Source organism: Rhinolophus sinicus, chromosome 17 (genome assembly GCF_057876585.1).
Source record: "Rhinolophus sinicus isolate RSI-liver-muscle chromosome 17, RSI-T2T, whole genome shotgun sequence".
Classification (NCBI taxonomy): domain Eukaryota; kingdom Metazoa; phylum Chordata; class Mammalia; order Chiroptera; family Rhinolophidae; genus Rhinolophus; species Rhinolophus sinicus.
The window spans coordinates 165,473,080-165,497,613 of record NC_142517.1 but is presented as its reverse complement, the minus strand read 5'-3'; the positions used below and the strand labels follow the sequence as shown (position 1 = coordinate 165,497,613).

Sequence of the window (24,534 nt, the reverse complement as noted above, 5' to 3'; positions counted from 1 at the left end):
ATATAAGTGATCCAGCAAATTTTTTTAAAGGGAAAATAACAACAGCAACAACAACAACAACAGAGTTGAGAGAGAGAGAGAGAGAGAGCTTGCAAGTCAGTGGGGACAGAACCACGTGCAATGCTATCCTTATATCATCTCCATCACTCCCCCGCAAGAACCTGGGATAACCTTCTCCCCTTTTGCACTGTGGCTAAGGGATCTGACAGGTTCTTCTTCTTGTGTGTCTCATTTTTGTGTATTTTCTTCAGTTTTTGTGCTACTTGATCTTGCCCAAGATCTATGTCTAAATATAACTTTTTCATTCCCATTGTCTTATTGCAGTGTCCTTTTTTCAGTTGGCAACACAAGTACCCCCTGGCCCCAAGTGACAATAACCACCCTAGAAGCCTTCACGGCCTGGAGAGTTGATGTGAACACATTTCTCTGCGTGTTCATGAGACTCTTGAGAGACAGCACAACATTCTCTTCTGTTTTAAAAATTCTTTCCCCTGGGCATTTTAAATAAAAATACCCCCGTGGTGCATCCTCTATATGTAAATATTCTCCAGATAAATCCTTTCGGAAAGCTCTTCCTCACAAATGCTGGTCAAAATATTCAGAGCCCACTGGAAGTACACATTTAATGCAGGCCTTGCTTCCTTCACATCAGTAACCCCCGCAGAAGGATAAAACTCTTGCTGGCTTTATCCAAGAGTAAGGCTGTGTAGGGACAAGATTTAAAGCCTTGTCTTTTTGGTAGTGGTCTAATAAGTCTGCTTAGGATTGAATCCTGGTTGAGTAGTGTTGATCTTGGTCAAGCTACTTAACCTCTCAATCTCAGTCTTTTCATATAGTTAAATGGTTATGATAAGAAAGGTGTTTTAACAGTTAAATAAAATAATGCAGGGGAAGTGTTGAAAGAGTGCTTAGTTACAGTCAATACTTCATAAAAGTTAGCTGATCTATTAACCAGAGCACTGGCTGTCCTTCATTTGTACTGAGTTCTGTCTGCTCAGCCCAAGATTTGCTGTGAAACTGTGCTAATTGAGGGGCTAGGAAGGAGATGTCATTTTTTCCTCTTTTATCAGGAAGATCATTTCCTACTTGAAGTTTGAGCTGTTCTAGTTCCTAGACACACCCTGTCTTACACCACTGAGCATCCCAGGAGAATTACAACCACAGCAGCTGTGCTCCAGCCCACGACGGCTCACTACCGTTCATTCAGTGTCACCCTGTTGTATGGAGCCCATATTATCCTATATGTTTCTGCAGAAAGGTCCAGGGCATGGAAATACAAAATGGCCCATGTCAAAAACAGCCATGCAGTTCTTCCACAGCTACACAGCTCACGGGCCATACCTCCCAGAAGAGATTTGCCATGCTGGGGGTTCCCTTCTCTGTTGCCACATACTGGCAAGCTCAATTCATTTTAGCCTAACCCACAAACGGTGAAAAACAGAAATATAAACATAAAACTATTTTCTACTATTCTGGCCTTTAAAAAAATGAAATTACTAATACACTATCTGGATTTTGTTTAACAACTGAATTATAAACCATTATTTTGATGATTGCTTTTCTTAATTTCTCATGATTTAGTTATGTAATCCTATTGTTAAAGTCCTTTTTTCTAACCATATAAAAACTAATACTCTAAGGCTCTTAGAAAGCAGAGATGATCTTAAAACTGAATACTAGACCAATGAAAGAAATTCACTATCATTTTAATAACTTTAATTTTATAATCTTGATTTCCATTCTGCATGAGCAACCCAGAGCTTCAATGAGAAATATACTAATGTTGAAGATAAAGGGGAAGAACTTTTCCTGTAAGTCCAGAATGCAGAGAAAATACAGTACGAGTATTGATGTATAACATTACTTCTTCATTTTGAACATCAAGAATTGTCCTTTGGGTGTCTTTCATAGATATTACAAATGAAGCCTTCCCTAATACTGATGAGAAATTTTCTGGGAAATATAACTCAGTGTATTAAGGGACACCTTACACACCTTTATGATCAGAAGAGGGAAGGAATGAGGGTCAAACAGAGGGTGTGGAAAGGGCATATGCAATCAGTATACAAGCCCCATTTATTCTACCTCCCCAAAGCCTCTCCCATCCATTTTCTCCTTTCCCATTGCCACAGCAACCATCCTGCTCAAGGGCTTCATTACCTCTTGCAGTTTTAATAGCCTTCTATTTGTTCTTCCTAAGCCATAATTTAGATTGCTTCATTCATCCACTCATAGACCTTAAATTACTCCCCCATTACCTATCAGACTACAAACTTCCTGGCCTTTGAGACCCTTGGAAATCCCATACCAAACTATCTTCCTGCCCCTGGCTTTCATTTCTCTTCTCAAAGTATTCTATGCTATTTACAAACTCAACTACAGCTTAGTCTACAAATCAGCTTCCTGCTTCTCTACCATCTGATCTTCACTCTAACATTCTCTCCACTTCACTTATTCTCTATTTCAATTATGGCATCTCCCCTCAAAATTCTGCCATCATTCAAAACTTGATTTCAATGTTATCTTCTCTCTGAAGCTTTTAATCTTGTAGTTATCTGTTCCTCTCTTTGCCCTATATTGTAGTTATTGAGAGTCTGTGTGTTCTCCTCTGCTGGAACATACCTATGTTTATTAAAGTATGTAATCATGTCTTATCTATATTTTATACCTTTCAGTGTTTTAAATACCATGATGCTCAACAAGTGTTTTGAATAAATGAATGCATGTAGCTACAAATAATTATTTTGGTCTGCCATATCAATATTCCAAAAGGGAAAAGGTTGGGCTGTGATGGAAGAGCTGGAAGCCACTTTAGCGGCTGGCCACAGACTTGCATAGCATCACCTCTGTATTCCCATCCCCCTTTACAGGCCATGAGTACAAAATTGTTTTTATTTATTTGGGGGAGGACCTCTTCCCAGATACAATGTCCCTCGAGGTATTTCCTGGGACGAGATTAAGGGGCCAACCTGGCTTCCTGACGGTAAGAAAGAAGGAGATAAGTGAAAGAGATGATTCTCCTCTGAGGAGTCTCCTAAGCTACAAGGAGAGAAATTTCTCTAACTGGATGGTTGAAAGAGCTAGACTCATAGGATGCCAACAGAAGGCCACTTCATTCTTTCTCACCCCTTTTCCTTTAAATCTATTGTGTTGAATCAATCTTCTCCCCACCTGGGTGAACTCTCTGGTAGATTCCACAGCTCTTCTGACACACTCAGGTGTTAAATAGTTTCCAAGGTTCTCCTCTTGCCTGGGATGTGAACCTTATGGTCAGGAGAGGGTCATAGTGGGAGTCTTTTCCTCATTTCAGCTCCTTGCCCAAGACAAGAGAAGGCAGCAAGATGGAGGTAGGATGGAAGGGTGAAGGCTTACATAATTGATGCTGTCCTAACCTGGTTCCAAGGCCCTCTGTATCAGACACCAACGTTCTCTTTTAATCATGAGTTGCTTTCATAAATCCTTCAGAGAACTTCCAGGACTGGGAATCTCCTGTTAGCAGTCCCTGATGTGGGTTCCCTCTAATGACTGACAGGTTGCAATTCCTTCTCAATCCCTTGATTACTGTGGCCCATCCAGACCCTTCTGTGGGATCATCCACTCTTGAAGGAAGTCCTCTTGGTTGTGTCTGATTCTGTTTTCCTCTTTTTTATAATTGTGGTAAAATAAACACAACATAAAATTTACTATTTTTAAGTATACAGTTTAGTGGCATTAAAAACATTCACATCGTTTTGCAACCATCACCATCATCCATCTCCAGAACTTTTTCACCTTCCCAAACTCTGTGCCTCCACCCATAGTAGTATACACTAGGGATAGATTTATTTTCCTAAAGTACAATACTGGTCTTATCTCTACTCTAAAACCACCAGTGCAGTCCCCTTGCCTACAAATTAGCACTCCCAATATTCTTCTCTATTGACATATTTTATTTTATTTTTTTAATCATAGCTCTCACTTCCTCCTTCTGGGAGGAAAAAAAATCTCTGTTATTTCGTGTTTCTCAAAAATATCCTGAGCTTCCTGGTAAATTGCCTGTCTCCATTTCATTTAGTTCTTTTTCTGGAACATTGTTCTGTTCTTTTATTTGAGACATGTTTCTTTGTCTCCCCATTTTGGCTGCCTCCCTGTGTTTGTTTCTATATATTAGGTAAGGCTGCTATATCTTCCGGTCTTAGTAGAGTGGCCTTATGTAGTAGGTGTCCTGTGGGGCCCAGGGGCACAGTCTCCTGGTCACTAGAGCCAGGTGCTCCAGGTATGTTCCATGTGTGGGTTGTGTGTATCCTCCTGTTATAGTTGAACCTTGGTTGCTGTTTGCACATCAATGGGAGAAACTGACCCTCAGGCTCACTGTTTGTGGGGACTAGCTGTGATTACAGTAGAGGAGCTGTTGTGGAGGGGCTGACCCTAAGGAGCAGGTTCACTCTAATGGGGCTCTGGTGCCTGCCCAGTGTGCCTTTTGGGTGTGTCATCCTTGGAGGCAGCCAGGTGATACTCTAGCTCAGTTCAAAGCTGGCCACTGGGCATGCCAGCCCCAGGGCCACCTGGGAGGGGACCCACTGCAGGCCAAGTTCAGCCACAACCTGTGCCCTGCCCGATGCTACCTGGCATGAGCTACAAAGCAACCCACAGATTCCCACTGCCTACACTGTGCTTGGAGGTGCCATGACAGGCCAAGATGTGAACCAAGGCCAGCTGCCGCTAGTACCGGGCTTAAGGCTGTTCAGCCAGAGAGGTACGGGACACTTCAAGCCAGATGCTGCTTATGTGGGTTCCATGAGCCTTTGAGAGATTTTAAGAAAGTCTGCAGCATGAACCAAGGCAGGCTGTTTGTACGAAAAAGACACTGACAGCAGCTTGGGTGTTGGGTGGGGCTTGACAGTTGGGTGGAAGGTGGTCTCAGAATCACCAGGGAGGACGAGTGAATGGCATTAGTCAGGTTGATGGAAACTCAGATATGGTGGCAGCCTGCTTGAGCATGCCAGGAAGGAGGCAGGCTCAACAAGAAACAATGGCTCCCAGCAGCTCCTCCTTCTGGGAGAAAGCTTCCCCTCCTCACAATCCTCACAGTCAACTCAGTTCCTCCCCCTGAAGCCAGACAACTAATTTCCTCCCCATGTGTCCCTTTCCCCTTTTGAGCTGCTGCCCCAGCACTAGAGCTCAGAGCAAGTGAGTCCATCAGCAAGTAAGTCCATGCACAGGTCCTATAAGAGGAGCGCCTGGGTGTGTAGCTGCCCTCTGTCTCATTCAGCCACAATCTCTGCTGGTTATGGGAGTTATGGGAACTTCTCTCCCTGGCACTGGAACCCTGGGCTGGGGAGCCTCATATGGCTCTGAGACCCCTTGCTCCTCCCCGGGGACCTCCAAAGCCAAGATATCCCTCCAGGTTAATAATGGTCACATGCAGATATGGCATCAGCCTGTTCTGTGTTTCTGCCCCTCCTACCAGTCTCAAGGTGGCTTCTTCTGTATGTCTGTTATTGTAGGGCTTCAGTTCAGCTGGACTTCAGGTGATTCTCAATGATGGTTGTTTTGTACTTTAGCGGTAATTTTGATGTTGTTGCAAGAGAAGGTGAGAACAGGGTTTACGTACTCCACCATCTTGACTGGAAAAAAGTGGAGGTAGTATTTTCAAAATATATATTTAACAGAAGACTTGTATCTAAAATATACAAAGAATTACAACTCAATAATAATAAAACAAAAGAAAATTTTAAATGGGAAATAAGTCAATCTGTAATTGTCTGCTTCACTGATTCAAATACTTTCGATTTAGTGGCTTTAAGAGATTTTGTTGTTTATTTAAATAACAAAGGAATTGAGAAAAGTCAATTTACACAAAGGGGGTGGGTAGTATGCCTTCAATACTAAAAGCCAGACTAAGCACCACCTGGTGGCAGATATTTTGAATTTCAACTTGAGTTTTTGTGGAAATTTTTATTAAGTAAATTATATCAATTTTTAAAGATAAATTATGAAGATTGAATCAGCAATCTTCTTCTTGTAAATAGTAATACATTTTAATAAGATGACAACCAAATTAAAGTTTACTGTAGTAAAACTGAACCTAAAGAACAAAATCTATTCAGTTATTTTTGCAGTGAAAATACTCTGCCAAATATTTATATGGTATATTTATAATTGAATATTAATACAATAAAAATAAATTGATTTTTTTGTGTGCTGGGTATTGAACATATATTATTGCATTTAATCTTTCTAAGAACTATGTGAAGTACTGGCTCTCACCACAGAATTTTCCCAGTAAAAATATCTCTTGGTTTTTGTTTACATTGGGAAGAATTATGTTTATGTCCCCAAAACTCTGTATAATTTTTTGTGAAATAATGAGATATGGGGTAAGCTGATTTACGTTCCAGATTAAATTGATCTAAATAACATTCAAATCATGTGTAGATATTTTCAGAACCACACGGAATTTAACAATGAAGGTACACATCTGGAGCTAAGAAAGGCAACTTGTCCTGAATGCGTCGCCACCATGCCTCTAGTATTTAGCTCTTGCTTTTACTTAGTATTTGACAATGAGTCCCCTCCCAAAGATGAAAAAGTGTTGAGAAAGCTATGGGAAAAGAAGTGTGTAAGTACAGTATTTAAATGGAAGAGAACACACTACTGAATATAAAGAAACTTTTTGTTAAGAACTATATTGGTTATGGCCAGAGTCAGCCTTTGATTGTAACAAAACATCATTTTTTGTTCATACGTACATATGAATTTCACTTTCTTTCATTAAGTTTTAAGAAGTGGTTTCAGGTCTTATAATACATTATAATTTTTCCTATTAAAAATAATGGGAAACAGGCTCCCTGTTGGTGTTTTCAGGTGGAATCTCTGATTTTCAAGAATAGGTTACTGATGTTAAGCAGGAAATACCTGTACAGTGTTACTACTATACCATTTTAAAAATGAGACTTAAAGGGATCGAAGCACTTGTCCAAAGTCCAACAGCTGGGAAGTGGTGGAACCCTGGTAGGCTGGCTCTAGAAGCTGTGTTCTAACTACTGTGAGATGCTGCCTCCATGGTGGCCCTCTTTCTCTCACACACATATTACATACCTTGGGTCAGTGTTTCTCAAAGTTCTTGGTCAATAGGCTATTAGGTTGGAATGTTACTAGATTAATATGTCACCTAAAAGGGAGTTCTGTGGTTAATTAGATTTGGGAAATGCTGAGTTTAACCAAATAAAATCTGTTACTTTATTTTTCAGAGCCAAATGCATACTGCAGTTCTCTAAAGTTGGTAATTGAAGAGGGATTTAACATGTTCCAGACTTATTTGTTTGAGATTTGTATAGATTAAGAATGGGATTGGTAGCATAAAACATATAACATGTATACATTACGTATGTGTGTGCATATGTAGGTATATGTCTTATAACATACAAATACTGACTTAAACAAATGCGTGTTCATTTGTCGTGTATTACAAGAAGTCTGGGGCTGGGCAGTCCAGGGCCAGTGTCATTTTTCTTTCCCTTTCTCCTCTACTCTCCATAATAAGCTGTCGTTTATACTCGTGATTGTCACCTCATAGACACCAGATTTTGCTGTATCTCCAGGCCTTACAGCTGTTTTCCAGGGAGGGAGAGAAAGGAAAGAGGCAACCCCAACACTCCCACTTATATTTCATTGACCAGAGCATTGTCACCTGGCCACTCCAAATGACCACTCCTAGCTGTAGGCAGCCTTTGAACTGGGTTTGTGAGTTTTAATCCTCTGTCTCAGGAAGTTATGATGTGGTGATAAAACCCAAAGGTTGATTTCTTGCTCACATGACATGTCATCAGCTGCAGGTCAGCTGTGGCTCTGCTCACTGCATTGTCTTCATTTTGGAGCTCAGACTGAGTGAGCCACCCCTCTCGGAGCCATGTAGTTCCCATGGTAGAGGGGAAACAGAGGAGGCAGAACCACATGATGGCTCTTAAAGACTGCTCAAAAGTGACATCCATCACTTCCCCCACATTCCATTGGCTAAAGCCAAACATATACTAAGGTATATATGACATCAGTCATATACTAATGTCAATAGGAGAGAGAAATACAATCCTCTTACAAAAAGCATTGCAGATGGTTGGACATAACAATATAATCTTTCCTATGTAATAAAAGCATGCAAGTGAGAATAGACCAGAGATGGAAATTGGGTCAACAGTCTAGTGTCTGCCACAGGACACACGCACACATACACACACTACCACCACCACCACCTTTTTATTTATTTATGTTCCAGAGCATTTCACATCCTTTGGGAACTGTGGTCTTGAGCCACATCGTCACCGTTTGATAAAACAATTACTTATGAAAACATCCTGGTTAAAATACTTAGCCTATAATGTGGATTGTAGTTCCATTCATCTTTATAATAGATTCCACTGTAATTGCACAGATGACAATCTGTGTCACAGATTGTTACCAGAAATTATTTGTCACACATTAAAATCCACTATTTTGTCAAGGTGATATAAATGAGCCATGTTTATTTTTAAGCCATGAGAATTTCAGAACATAGAGTTGTATCTGGTTATTAAAGCATTTTTTTTTTCTTTTCTTCTGAATCAGGTGCTATCATACCATGCGACATGTTCAAAAGCTGAAGTTGACAAGTTTAAGGTAAGGAAGCAAGTGGTACCCTATTGGGGCATAAAGAGAAACTTTACATGGCTTTCTGACCCTTTGTCACTTACCTCTGTACAATCAGTGCTGCCCACTGGCTGTGTTTGTATGTTTCAGTTTTAGAGTGGAAGAGAGATATATACAACTGTGTCGCCTCTTCATGATCATTTGAATGGTTCGGTATTTATTTCTTCAAAATTGTTCAGTAGGAGGATATCAGAAAAAAACCCTGTGTAATATGATGAGAATCAGCATGCCTGGTTTTGGCATTGGTTTTACCTCTAACTTTCTTTTTTTGTTGTTCTGTTTTGTTTTGTTAATTAAAGTTTATTGGGGTGACAATTGTTAGTAAAGTTACATAGGTTTCAGGTGCACAATTCTGTAATACATCATCTATATATCACATTGTGTGTTCACCACCCAGAGTCAGTTCTCCTTCCATCACCATATATTTGACCCCATTGACCCTCATCTAACACCTCCTTCCCCCTTACCCTCCCACTAAACTATTGTCTGTGTCTATGAGTTTTTGTTTCTTCATTTGTTTGTCTTGTTCCTTTGTTGTTTTCAGTTTTATATACCACATATCAGTGAAATCATATTACCTCTAACTTTCTAATCTTAGGGCCTATATCTAATCTTAGGGCCTGTATCTTCATCTGTAACATAGATGAAGAAGTTAGGATAATTATAGGTAACATTTACTAAGAGTTTACTATGGACCAGGATTAATATGAAGTATTTTACCTGTATTAATTCATTTGAGTGTCATTATCCTACGAAGTACATACTATTTTACAGGTGAGTAAACTGAGGCACAGAGATGTTGAGTAGACAGGCCAAGGTCAAATGATTGTAAGGAGTGTAGCCATGTAAATCTGGCCCCAGAAATGGAGTTCTTCTCTGCCAGGCTTAACCGCTCAGCATGACCTGCTTCCATCTGCAAAGGCCTATGAGTCTGTGAATGAGTCTTAGATATTCTTTTTCACCTCAGTCACCACCATTCCCTTAAAGGCAACTCAGAATTCTTGCTCGTCTCTCAGCACTTCTACAGGCCATGGTCAAAACCGGGGAGTATGAAGAACCTGATTTTTCTCCCTTTTGAAAGTTTTGGTGTCTGCCTTTTTAAGGTTTTGTGGAGGTTCACAGAATTATCAAGCAAGCTACCACAACTCTAAGGAAAATAACGTATTGTAATATTTGTATGTAATAACACTTAATGATGACTACACTTCTAAGAATTTAATTTGCATGTAGCTGCATTTGTCTGCCCAGGAATAATGGCACAGAGACCTTTGCACCTGATAATTGAATCAGATCATTATAGTTTACACTTTAATGAAGAAAGGAGGCAAGGGAAGACCCCAAACTCATAATAGTGATGAGGGAATTGCTCGGAAGGGCAGTGAGCATACAGTGGGCATAGGTGAGCTGTCTGGCCTCCATCCAGGAGTGTGGCTTCACATTGGCTTAGAGAGATGCTTAGGAAAGACCTGCGGTAGTGACCCAGATCAGAAAGAAAGGCATGGTGCCAGCAGGAGGTGACAGCTAACAATAGAGGAAGGAGACAGAACAACCAAAACCCAGGAGTCAGGGATTATTTGTTGCGGAGATAAACATCCTAACTACATCCAGATTGTGAGTGCTGTCAGCGCAGCACTATTTGTATGTTTTTCCACTGCCCTGTCCCTACTGTCTTTTCTACTACCTCTCATAGTTCTTGGGACATAGTAATACTCAGTAAATAACTTGTTGAATGGATGAATGAGTGAATGAATGAATGGCTAAATAAATCCAAAAAACATCAGTGTTCTACAACTCAAAACAATTGTTCATTAAGAAAATGTTAAAACTGTGACTGCACATAATTATTTATATTTTTAATATCTTACGTATATTTTATTAATATTTTCATAAAAATATTTAAAATTCTTTTACTTTTATAAAGTTCAGTTACCTAGAAAGTCTGTTCATGGAAATAACTTTCCATAATTATTTTACTGTTTTATATTTTTACTGTTATTATGATTATCATCATGGCTAAAAGAGGGAACAGGCAGACAGGGAGAAAGACAGCAAAGCTCACAATGGACTAAATATGACTTTGAAAGCTATTTGATGGGACATGTCCAGAGCTTTAGCAGGGCAATATCACTAGCTGTCTACTCTATAAGGTATTGCCCCGTGTTCAGGCTTCATTCTTTGCTAAAGTAACACTATTGTCTTGGAATCTACCATGCTCTTCTATTGTTAGCTCACAAACATACTAAAAATATGCAGTATTTAAATTTGAGAACAAAGGTTATTTCATCTTAAAATTATCAAGATTATTAACTTAACTGATTTATTCCAGATCTTATCCTGAAAGATATTAGCTAGTATCTTATTACAGTATAATTGAGATATAGTAGATAATTTTAACCTAATGGCTTTTTTCTTAATATATAAAGTAAATAAAATGTTATCATAATTGGTAGCTGATGTCTTATAATTGTAGCAATAACATTAAAATGTAGTGAGCTTAAAATAATCCTCTACAGACACTGAAAAGTATTTACTGAAATTTCATGCTAGAGTATGTACAATGGCAGTTTCTTAACATTGTAGCTAAATAACTGTAAATAAATACTTTGGGGTTTTTTTGACCAATATGTACAGACAAACCATACTTACATTCAAATATATTGTAAACTTTGCTACTTACAATACTTTTTTAACAGAAATTTATATATATAATATATATATATATATATATATATATATATATATATATATATATGAGAGAGAGAGAAAGAAAGAACGAGAGAGATATGAAATCAGGAATCAGAGATATGAAATCTGGAATCCCTGAGATTTCACGAGTTAAAGGATGGCTGAGTCTCAATGTATTGGATTATGCCCAGCTGGGACCGAGCTAGTGATCAGTGATTCAGAGATTAAGCCAGAGTTTGGGAAGAAATTGATTTTTTTTCTAGTGCTAAAAAGCATCTGGAGGTCAAATACATGCATACACAGGCCAGACTCCAGTTGCAGCCCAAGCTGTACCACATCTAGGATTCAGACATGTCTAGAAGACCAGTGAGATGTGGTCTGTTTACCTGAGAGACTAAGAGGCCTTCTGAGTCAAGAACTCTTCCTAATGGAAGTTAAGGCCACATGCCTCAGTGTCTGGATGATTCCAAATTCAGCATGGGGTTTGTCTCTTGGATTTGTCCCTTACCCTAGCCTCCCATGGATGCACATTCTCAGCTAAAGACATGAGTGGACATAAAAGGCATGAACTTTCTATAGTTTCAGTGCATTAAATGCCCCTGCGGGCACAGGGCTCAGGAGTGTCAATAGCACACAGCACAAGGCAACAGCCCAGGGGAAGGAAGCATCACTATGGACCAGAGGCAAGGCAGCTTCCTACCAATATGACCAGCGGAGGTTGAAGGAATCCATGCAGGCTGAGTAGTCACATTTTAAGGACAACTATATACCCTGAGAACTCCCAGAAATGAGTAGGGGAGATAATATACCATTATCTTCCATTAATATACCATTAATTACTTTCAATTCACTATAACTTGTACTCCTGGGTGGCATGGCCTAAAAGAACACAGATTTTATATATGATAAACCTGTAGTGAATCTTTAATAATCATTAAAGGTGGCTGATACCACCTTATCTTTCCTCATATCTTGTCTTCCCATTTCATATCCTTCCATGTTTGGGGATTTCTTTTCCTAATTTAGAATGCCATAGGAGAGGGGTAGGGTGTTTTTGTTTGTTCTATTAACCCTATTTCTCCTATTGGGAAAAATCTTGAGGGGTATGTAGTGGTGGGTGGGTGAATGGTGGTGAGAGTGTGAAAACCCTGCTAGAAGTGTCCCTGGATGGTCTGACCAGAACAAGTAGGTTAATTAACATATAATTGCTCATCCAAGAATGTCAGAACTTAAGCTTATTTTTTGTGGTTCTGGTGTATCATTTACACCTTGGAAAATAGTCCTTTCTATGGGGCTACCTATATACAAAAAGATCACAGAACTTTCTGGAAATGATGAATTAACTTTTTAAAAGTCTGATTCTGATTATAATGCTAATTATTTATCCTTTATGAGTCGGTTGTCCTATGCCTTGAGTAAGGAAACCAGGCTCTAAAGAATGGTTTTTATCCTCATTAATATTTACTGATCTTCCTTGAACTTGAAATAAGGTGTGCCCAAAAAATTTGCCCATACTTTGGTGCCCGTTTATATCTCCTTTGCACTGTGCTAAGAGGAATAATCTATCAAGACCATATTAACAATTAGAGCTCTTTGAAGATGACTGGTTTAAAGGCTTTTAATAACCTGAAGATGCCAGGTATGATAACAGAGAAAATGAGTTTACTACACCAATTATATGCTCCTGTAATTTTATGCACTTTTCTAAGATTCCAGTGTGGTGGACAGACAAACAGTTATTACTATATATGCTAGTTTACCAATTAAAATCAACTCATGGACATTCTCATGTTATATTGCCACCTTCTATTACCCCTTCTTTCAATTCCAAACTGCATGGGTTACGGCTACAATCAGAGATGGACTTGTTTACAGCACTGTTTTACTGCCTCAGTAATGTAACGCTGATAACTCATGTTGGGTGTTTGGGTTTGGACTACCTCTTGCATATTTCAAGTTTTCAATGTTAATGCCTAGGCCACAGATTAATATCCTGGTAAAGTAAATAAAGTACCGTGGAACAGGTATGCCCTGTGGCCTTTCCATACCAAACTAAGAATGGCTACATCAAAAATAGCATCTGGCAACCCCCTCTGTGAGATAGATGGCAGGGGGCAAGCCAAGCAATGGGATGTGATGTCCTTAGCTTTTTGTTTTTTAAGTCATTAAGTTTGGAGAGACATGTTTGATGCACGAACTATTCAAATGTTATTATTAGAAGCCTCCGGCCTCAGAACGGCCCCTGCTGTTGTGATGGTAGATGTCTGTCAGAGGCCCTACATAAGGGTCCCTGACAAGGAGGCAGGAGTTGGGGCTGATCCCCATTTGGCCAGCCAAGTGCATGCAATGCCTTGTATTAATTGATCCTCCAAAAGGTGCACCTTTTTCTAACTGCAAAAAGGCAACACAAATGCTGCCCTACCCACTCTATTTCCAAGGCCAGAGAAAAGCCCAATCCTTGCAGCAGTTTCTTGCAGAGGAAAAGTGTACTGTGTAGAGAGGGGGTCACACAGTGGCGTTTACTCAACTCCAGGTGATGTGGCCACCATAAAGGAGGAAGAGGTAGGGCAAGCACTAGGTGGCAGAGGCTCGGGGAGCTCGTGTTCCCCACCCCAGTCAGTGGGGAGCACCTTCCAGCTCCTCTCCTACAAGCCAGGTGCTCCAACAGCCCTGGAGGTAACCCAGGACCTCGGGGTGCCAGGGAGGGAGGGAAGAAGAGCTTTCCACTGTTTCTCTAGTCTCAGCCCACACAGCCTTCCTACAATGCTCCTTTTGGAAATCTCAACAACTAATGCCCTTCCAGTTCACCTCAGCTTATTTCTAAGGTTGTTAAAAAAATGACCTTGAAGCAATATAAACAGAATTCGGGTATCTTCTTACACCTAATCTATTCTGGCTCCTCGCTTGTCCTTGCCTCCTGAATTGAGGGGATTGTTTTGACTTTAAATAGTATTTATGCCGAGTTTAACATCTGAGATTTTTTTTATCATCAGGGGAAGTTATTGAACCTCCAGCAGGAAATTGACTGCAGGGAAAACAGCTGAGTCAGCATTCTAAAGGGCATCTTCTGCCCCTGAGGCAGCAGCTGAGCCAGGCGGGCTGCACTGCTTAGGACATGTCCATAAATATGTGGAGCGCTTTGTGTTCAAATGTCCACAGGTTCCTAAGGAGTTCTCTCTATGAACTATGTCTTAATCGAGTGCCACATCAGAAAAAAGATGGCTGTACTTTGTCACTATTGAGTATTGAAAATGTTGGTGGGGTGGGGGAGGGGAGCCAGGGCTGCAAGTCCAGGCTGGCCTTTCCTACAGCTGAACTAAGCAGCTATGAGCCGAGGGCTCTTCAAGGACCCACCTGGCCCAAATACATCCTGTAGTGACCCTGACCTCCTCTCAGATCAGTTTAAATAGCCACTGTTTGTCACTTCTTCCCCTTTGAAAACAAAACAGGGACGCTATCTCCAAAAGGTCCCTCAAGCGTCTACTTCCCCTGGGAGGAAGATGGGCCTGGAAGGCTTTCTCCCACCTTGCTTACACATATTGACACAGCTGGGCTTACTGCATTCCCTAGGTGTCACACTTGAAGGCCCAGGGAGTCTGAGTCGGAAGGAATGAAATAAAAGGAAGTTCATTTTTTGTTTCAGAATAGTGCTGGGTCCTGAAGGTCCAGGGAAGCAGGAATGGAGGGCAGTAGTGTGGCCCCCTTATAGCCATTAACCCTGAACAGTAAAATGAACTGTAAAGGCCAAAGGAGTAAGAACCTTCCAGAACACTAGGGCATCTGAGACTGTCACGCTCCCTTCTTTCTGGTTTTCCTCTAGTTAGAGCCATCTATAACCATAGATATGGCTGAGAAATAAAGAACCGATAACCCCTCATCTCAATGATATGGGTTTGTTTTAGCAATCATAATGGTTGGTTTTCTCTCTGTTCTTGTAGTACACATAGAAGCTACAAACTCCTGGCTGTTCTGCTTTGCTCACCCTCCTCTCCAGATGCGCACTTTGGATAAAACTATACAGTCATCTTTGAGTCCTCACACCTTCTCACTCCCACATGCTGTCCCCTCCATCTGACTTCAGAACGTCTCGCAGCTCCCATCATTCCCACGGTCATCACTGGTTCAAATCCTCCTTCTGTCTCGTGCGGACAGTGGTTACGCAGTGTTCTCTTAGCCGGTCTCCTTTTCTCGACCTACTCCCAAAGTCGTCCTGTACACAGCTGCTAGATGAACAGCACTCATCTGGGTTGGTGCCAGTTTCTGTCTCACAAAACTTAGTATCCTCTATAAGTCTCTAGATTCCATCATTTCAGATTCTTTAACTGGACATTAAAAGTGCTCTGAACTGTAACTTCCAGTTCACTTTTTCATCCCGCTTCCCATGCTCTCACTTACCCACCATTCGCAATAGTTCCATTTGCTATCTTCTGTCCTTTCTCTTCCCTTCCCTGTCTTTGGCCCCACCCCTATTCCTATCTCTGCATATTTAAAGTCCTAACAATCCCTCTGATCCTGCTCCATTGCCCCTCCCCCATGAAGTTGTCCTCACTGTCCTTCAGACAGAAGTGATCTGCTTATTTGCCATTCTTTTGTTGTATTTATCAGTTTCTAGCTTGTGATATATATCTCAGTGCACCTGCCTGATCACATCGTTAAACTAGGAGCATTTTTAGGGAAGAATCCTCATCTTAGTCATTTTTGTAACCCTTATATCACCTAAAGCCGTGCCTCACACCTGGGTGCTGGTGAAATGTCTACCAAGTGACCAAAATCATTGAACTGGTTGAAATTTCGATGGCAGAGGAAGCTACAACATGTGAACAGAATTTTGAAGCAAAGATCTATGACAATGTGTCTGCAACTGCAGTTTCAACATCGTGTTTTAAGTTCTTAGTTGTTAGTTTTCTGTGTTTCCAAAGAAGCCTACCTAAATAAAGGGATTCACTTTCTTTGTTTAGGAAATTCTCCTTGGAGTGTTCATTGTGATAGTATCTGTCCTTCCCTGCTGCAGGCGAAGGCTCCTCCCCATGAATTCCTAGTTGGTGCAGCAACTTCTTTAATATGAAATAAGATCCTTCATTCATGTATCCTGCTACCTCCACCCTGCTGACGAAAATTTTTAAAACTATTATTTTCTTGAATCTCAAGATACCTTTCTAATTCTTTTTATCTGTGTGGTCCTATAATCTGTCCCTTATTCCTGTTTTTGAAATTATGTACTGTTTTAGTAGTTCTGCATGTTTTTTCTCTGTTTTGGTAGTTCTGCATGTTTTGAAAATGGATCCATCCAAAATTCTGAGAAATTTGCGTGAATCTTGATTCTGTTGGTCCCAAGGCACCATATGAAATACGAAATTAGGTGAGAATGTCTGATCTAAGGGCTTTCTGCAGTCTCAGTAGCCAGAGCTGCCCGTTTGTAAGCAGTCTTTATAAGACCAGAGACACAATCAGACAGGAAACAGCAAATAGATGTAAAAAAATATGTAAATAGATAAAGCAGCCAAAGGCCTCATTTAAAACGTCTAAGCCTCAGGTTTCCTCATCTGCAAACCAAAGCCATTTCCAGCTGTAAAATACTATAATTTTATGAGCCTATAAAAATTTATCTCTAGGGAGGAAGGGGAAAATAACACACAAAGCAACATAAAGTTAACAAAACATCATGGGGTCCTTATTATTTCTGAACACCAAAGCTTTAAATTGAAGCTCTGTTTACAAACTTGGGTATTTGGTGGAAGAGTTGGCTCAACTTGATTTAATTACAGATTATAAATGATTTCCGAAGCCCACCATGCCTATGTTATATTTGAAGGGTAATATAATGCAATAATACTCATGAGGAAGATAAGTGATTACTTTAGGTAAAACAAGAGTCTTAATCTAAGTATAAAAACTATATACTAATGCTACCTATAAATGTTTAAATAATAATAATGTCTTAAAGAATATAACTCAGCAGTATATAAAAACCTTTTCAGACCCATTATCTCAATTGAGCCTCCAGCCTTTTGGTGAGTACAGGGCTCTTATACCATGTTTCCCCGAAAATAAGACCTAATTGGAAAATTAGCCTTAGCATGATTTTTCAGGATGACATCCTCTGAACATAAGCCCTAATGCATCTTTTGGAGCAAAAATTAATATAAGACTCGGTCTTATTTTCGGGGAAACACGGTAGCTCCATTTTACATAAGAGCCAACCAAGAACCAAAGAACCAGCAAGAAAAATGCACATATTTAGCTTTGATTTTTCCTCTCCAATGTTTTGTTTTGACCTTGAATACAATGCTTCTCCTTCAAGTGGCTGAATAGGAAAATGTAAGCAATATCATGGAATTTTATCCTGAAGCCATTTCTTTTGAGTTAAGTATTGTTCTTGGAACGTTCATGGCATTTAACAGTTTGGGAGCCAAATAAGCCTGAATAATGATGATGTCTGAGAAAAACAGAATTTTTGGCTGACTGTAACAGACATTTTAAAAGAGACTTTTCATGGTTCCTCTTTGGGCCATCAATATATAGTGCTATTTTGTCAGAAACTTCTTTTGTATTGCGGTTGTGCCATCTCTGTGACTTCTTGCCCTGGGGTTTCAGACCGCTTAGAAACCTAAGGAAATTGGAAACAGCAAGCGTTATGAAGATATTGCATCATTCTTAGCAAGAGAGCATATGATCCATTATTCTGACATCTTGCTCGTCTTCCTTACAGTCTGATTGGCTATCTCGCTGTATGGAAATCCCTCGACATCTGGAAAGCTCAAAGGAAAAAGAGCAGTCCCTCTTTATTATCTTCTGCTCTCCAGGCCTGCCAAGTACCTTGTAAGAAAGATAACAAGGATATGAGATTGCGAACATCAGTTTAATGATAAAGCACTTGTCAGGAGATAAAGTCTTGTGTTTAAGGCATGAGAACTCATAAACTAGAGACTATTTTGGGAGGATATGAGAAATGTGAAATGGAGTTTATATTTGTATAGTATTTCCTGTAGTGATGCCGATATTAGGGGCCTCAGGGACAACAATCTGCGTATGTGAAATATGATGTCTTTAACGTAAGAGTCTTGTAGTAGATTTTTAAGGATTTTTAAAGTTATTAGGTTGGTGCAAAACTAATTGTGGTGTAAACGGTTTAAAATAATTGCAAAAACCGCAGTTATATTTGCACCAACCTAATATTATTCTGAATTAATTGTATACTGACTGGACTTGTGTGTGTGGAGAGAGAGAGAGAGAGAGAGAGAGAGAGAGAGAGAGAGAGAGAGAGAGAGAGAGAGAGACTTTAGCTCCAAGGGACAGTCAAGTGATTTGGAGTTTAGAAAAGAATCTTGTGGTAATTCGTTGTCTCCAAAGACAAGCAATGGAAAATCTGTGAGAAAACAAGATCTGAGATGAAACACTTTGGCCACTGGGTGCCATCCTTGCTCCATGTAAAGATTTGCTGAGCCACATTTCTAGGAAAATGGTTAAAACCTGAAAGGCAGTCATTTAAAAGTAATTTCAAGATGTAATAATGTTTGTGTGTGCGCATGACCTGGAATATGTTAGGGACACAGGCAGCGTATTGATTTGCCCAGACACGAGGGGAAATCCCCCCTCTACTTCAGCCACATCAGCAAAGCCTGGGTAAAACCCTCTTGCTTGCTGTATCCCAATGAGCCAGCCAGTGGGTGGCAGGAGCAGCACGATGGAAGGGCTGGGAGTTGTTGATGAGCTGGTGTGCCAGGTATGCAGAGGGGAGCAGGGCAGACGCTCCATTAATTATTTTTATTATTGCGTATATTACAGCATGCGTGGAACAAGACTGGAACCCAGCCGATGGGGTGCCTGTGCTCTGCCCCTTCAAACACATTCCTTTCATTATCAGGGCTGGTGGAGCTGTGAAGCACTCTTCCCCTTGCTAGGAAAGCTGCATGTTGGTGGGAAAGTAACTGTTTCAGGTGCTTTCTGTTTCCCTACAAGCAATTCATGGTGTGTACAAAGACACCACCTCAGCCAGGCGTCAGGACATCCACAATCAAGGACACAACATCTGTGCAGGATTTTGCTATCTTTGGATTTGACAGTCATGTACATAAAACCAAGAAATTACACTCAGCATTATGAACCTGGGTCGCCAGAGAGAATATTCTAAGACTGTCATGTAACACAGGCTGATGTTTCCTTCTTGGGCCTCAAACATTTGGTGGGGACTAAGAAGAATTAGGGTGTGAACAAGTAAGAATTTTAATGAAAATTGAGACCTGTTACAGTCACACAATAACAGAAAACTCTAGAATCTTTTATACAAGATTACATTGTAGAAGGGATCCAAACTCAGAATAAATTTTAGTGCACATTCCCAGCTTGGGGGCCTCGCTGGCCTCATAGTTGGCCCGAGAAGGGGGCCCAGAGTTGTGCCCCAGGTATTTCTTTAGACTCAATGTAATCAAATCCACACGCCCATGAAAAGAGTAAGTGTGAGAAGGGCTGGCAAGAACTGATAAAAGTGCAGGCTTTTTCAACTTATCCAGGGATAAAAGGCTTACATACTACTCTGCTATTTATCATCTACAGGTGGATGGACTTTAAAATACATTTTCTGGGCTTGCTCTAGGATAACACGATACCAATCATTTTATATTTTAAATATTGCCACTCATAAGAGTAGTGCTGTTATAGCTAGAGCGTTCTTGCTGATTCAAAGTGCTTTCATAGCTCTTATTTCATTGAATGTGAACAGAAGCCTTTAAAGGAGGAATCAGTGGCTGTATCGCATCTACGGATCAGGCAGCTGAGGGAGATAGCACACTGCCTGTTTGGAAGTGGACATCCTTTCCTTGGACCCTCCTACCCAGGATGCTTGCTCAGTCCGCTCAATGTGTTGGTCACCTGGAAAATCCAAAACTTTTAATGAACACTTTACCTCGTGCCAGGTCTGTTTTCAGTATCTTATCTTTATTAACTCACTTAATCCTCACAAAAACCCTACTATTATTTTTCTTATTTTATAGGTGATGAAACATTTCAAAGAAATGCCCAGTTAATTATAGTATACAAACTAAGAAATTGTGGTATGGGTAGGTACGTAGAATTTGTAATAGTCCCTTTCAAAATGACATGGAACCCTTTTTGATTTAGGTCCTCTGGTCCTGGCATGGCCCTATACTTATAAGCCCTTCTATAATCATGGCTTAGTTCTCCAACAGAGTTCACATTTCAGCAAACTCTACTAAGGTGTTTTTGTGTGTTTGTTTGTTTGTTTGTTTGTTTGTTTGTTTGTTTTAAAGCTTACATAGTTTGTAAGTTAATCCAGCCCTACTACTTAACAGGTGTGCTTTCTCAGCCTTCAACATTCTGGAATATCAACTTCAAGGGATGGGTTTGTGGGATCTAAAAGCAATTTTCCCACCAAAGGCTAAATCCCAGACAACTCCTATGCTGAATGATCCCATTCCTCTCTTTACTAGGCTCATTTTCCTAACATATATTATTCATCTTAGGTCTTTCCGGAGACAGAGGGAAGCTCTGTGAAAACCAAGCTTTGTGATGGTTTCTACAGAAACAGGTGGCCATCCTCACCACTGGGCTTAAATTTGTCAAACAACCCCATGAAACACTGAAGCTGGGTTTTAAGGAAGGACACTTTGTACTCTTCCCCTCACCACCACCAGGAAAGCCGCAGCATTCAGAAAAGACAGAAAAGAGGGAGAGAGGCTTTCTATGATGACATTGTTCCAAAATGAAAAATCACAGGAATTGTGCTCCCTTTAAAACCATGGAGAAATTTATGTTCTGCCTGAAATATCTTTCAAACCATCAGTGATCTCCTTGAAAATAGCTTTTCTCTGGTCCTCCGAGGAGTGATGTGCAAGAGCGAAGGCTGGTCATTCGGATACCCGCCTTCAAAACCAAAGGTCCAAGTATTCTAGAATATTCTACTGTTAGGACTGTCCCTCTCTGCACTGGGCTGTGATCAAGCATCTCTCTCTACATGAGCTTTTTCACCTGATGCAGAATTTACTCATGAGAAGGCAGGATTGAGTAGGTTGCAAAGTTCCAGTAGTAAAATCTTCTGCCGCTCTATGATATACATAAGCCCAGAGTTCCTCCCAGGAAGAGTTACAAACGGGAGTACACTGAGTACCAAAAGGAAAACCTGCCCCATGGAATGTGCTCCTGCAAAGCCAACTGCTTCAGGCAGAGCCACCTCACCACTTCCAGAGCCGGCTGCAGCAAGCACCCAGTTGGTCCCTTGAGCCAAATGTGCAGAGCCATATCTTTGCAGCATTGAGCTCCCAGGTGTGCCCACTGCAGCCTGGCTTTCCTTAGAACGGGGTAAACATCGCCTGTGTCAGGGCCTTTCTCATCTTTCAGCAACCTCCTCTAGGAAGAACAAATCTCAAGTTCCAGTTTGGAGAATCTCAGGAAAGTTTTCTGATTGGTGCAGTTTGGGTCAAGTGCCCATCCCTGGACCAATCAACTATGACAGGGTTGTGGTCATAGAAGAATATGTCAGCTCCCAGTGGGAACACATGGTTGGAGTGGAAGAAGGACCACTTCCCCTAGAAAGGGAGAGAGTACTAGGCAGATAGTATCATAGCTGCCCTTCACAGGTGAGGTATACATGCATGTAATGTTCAGATCATGACTTTCGGTCCCTATCAAACCTGCCTATGACCTCTCTTGTGGAAAGCGCACATTTCCTGGGGCACAGGTGAGATACTCATAACAGCCCCTTCCTAATTTATAATTTGTAGACACTAGGTGATACCCACCGGTGATCTATCTGCTGAAGTGATCTCCCAAGCAACTTTGTTTAAATCACATTATTGAAAAGAATATTCTATTGTGTCCTTTTTAAAACAATTATATTTCCACTGATGGTCACCTTGATTTGGCTCTCAAACTCACCCACACCTTATAAGGCAAATCAATATAATTTCCAGAAATGTACCAATTAAATTGGCCCAGGAACTGCTCCTTAACTACTTCATCTGGTCCCATCATAGCAGTATCATTCTATTGTGTTGGAACACTGGAGGCTCTGATGTATAACCAGAAAAGCCCCCTTCAACTGGATCAACCAATAACTCACAGATTCCTTCTGGAGTAATCATTTCTTTGTGAACTAATTAGGACCTACTGGAGAAGTATGCAGATCAAATAGGCCAAACATCCCTATATATGATGTCTGGAACTCACAGTAAAATAGCTCAATTCCTGATCTATTTCCTGGCCTCATTAGAATTCAGTTAGTAGAAGGACATTCTTTCCTAGAGGCTCTTTGGCAGATTTGTGTATGAACAGTTAACCCAGTGTTAGCAAAAGCAGTTACTTGTATCCAAACAGCTCTCTCTGGCTGCAAAGAGAATCCCAAAGCTGTTTAGACAAGACTTTGCTTATCCTCCCACCAGGATGCAAATGTTTTAAATGGACAGAGAGAGATAAAATGCAGCCAGCGCTGGCCCCAACAGTGACCACATCCTGTGGCTGCTGAATTTTTGGACTTGAAGGTCAGGGGGGGAAGGTGAAGGAGGGGACACTGTAGACAAGGAGACAAAGAAAAAATTTAAAGGCCTTCTTGACATTGTTTAAAATTATTTCCCTCAATAAACAAGTTTGTACTTTAAAATGTATCAATACAAAACTACAAAAGGTATGTAGAAATACATATATTTCTAGGACAGGTAAAACTGCTAATCAGTCCATGAAACGCAGGATATTTGAGGGTAAGACAACCTTGAGTTGGTTTCTTTTCTCTTTTTTTTTTTTTCCTGCAGTATTCCCGTAACTGTTCTTCAGATGCCTAAATGTAGACTCAGGGAGATTTATTTTTCTTCTAACAGGGTATGTTATAGTTGTCACTCAGCCTTGAAATAGTTTTCCTCTCCAGTGGAACGTCAGGCCAGTAATATATTTGCATAGCTATTCCCACCTGTCACTCTTCTACCGGCCTAATGAGTCAGCATTGCTCAGAACGCTCAGTCAGCCAATAGCAGGCTTCTAAGCTGCTACATTTATGAGACATGTTTTCAAAATATTCGCAGTCACCCAGCAACAGGAAAAGGTATTTCATTGGCTCTCTTGCTGTCAGCTAGAAAGGAGGACAGACAATTCGATGGACTTCAGCTGTTAAGGTCAAGATGAGGCAGTGGAAAGTGGGAGGCCAGATGTTTGCACACAGGGGCCTCTCAGTGGTGAATGTGGTATTTCATAAGTATCATATAAAGCACAATGTTTTCATCACCCCAGATAAGAACTGAATGTTAAAGAATAATACTGTAATGGCGCAGGTTGTTTTCATCTGCAGTGTCGTAGGGTGCATAAATGATCAGTCTTGGCCCCCAGTCTTATCTGCCTGATCAAAGAAAGTGCTGTTGAATGTAAGAAATAAATTAGAGCTTTTGGTGTGGAAACCAATTAAGCCACCCTGTGCTAGAGGTGAGATGCCATGTAGAGTGGGTATTCTAAATGCCTAATAAATCCCATAAGTTACTTTATCAATATCTGATCTTGTGAATTATCTTGCCCTTAAAAAAGTCTACCTTTACTCTTGAAACTGATTTTCCCCTCAGAAAAAAAACCCAAGGAGAGAGCCAAGGAGCAAGTCAAGGTTACCCAGGCCTTGAATCATAGGCTATCACATGCCCCCTCCCCCGGTCTCCTTTAATTTCTCCATCAGGTGGTCCCATGCAATCCACACAGGAAAACAAGTTTTCCTCTTTCTTTTTGTATTCCTTTTGTGTTACTATAAGACAGAAAATTAATACTGATTTGGTGCGTATGTGAACTCAAAGCAATTAGGGAATGCTCTGAAAAGAATGTGCTGTAAATTCTTACAGACAAGAAAAAAAATAAATTCTTAAACTGATGACACCCAGTCCTTGCCAAGGACCTGGGCTCTCGGCACTTCAGGCTGTATGATAGACATTATTTCTCAATAATTAAGAAGAGTGAGCCTCTAAAAGCTTCAGTACCAAGAACATGTACATATCCTGTCATTGATTAAGGACTTTGGGCTAACGCAGAGCAGTCAGTTTGATTATAAGCGCTCACTCAGTGTAAACTCTTCACTGTGGTTCACAAAGGCAGCTGCTCTTTGCCGGCTCAGAGCAGCAAAATGGAGGGAAGGGGTTGCCAGCTTTTCCAGAGTGTTAGACAGATTGGAATTAACCATAATTATTAGTATATATAATTAACAACGGG

General features: G+C 40.5%; 1 protein-coding gene across 3 annotated transcripts in view; it reads left to right on the top strand.

The window, feature by feature from the left end:
* PDE11A (phosphodiesterase 11A) overlaps positions 1-24,534 on the top strand; it is a 326,658-nt gene that overhangs the window by 181,311 nt on the left and 120,813 nt on the right. For all 3 annotated transcript variants that reach the window (XM_019739326.3, XM_019739325.3, XM_074338486.2), the window contains exon 10: positions 8,584-8,634. In XM_019739326.3, coding sequence (XP_019594885.2) covers positions 8,584-8,634 — 51 coding nt within the window. The remainder of the gene's footprint in view (positions 1-8,583; positions 8,635-24,534) is intronic.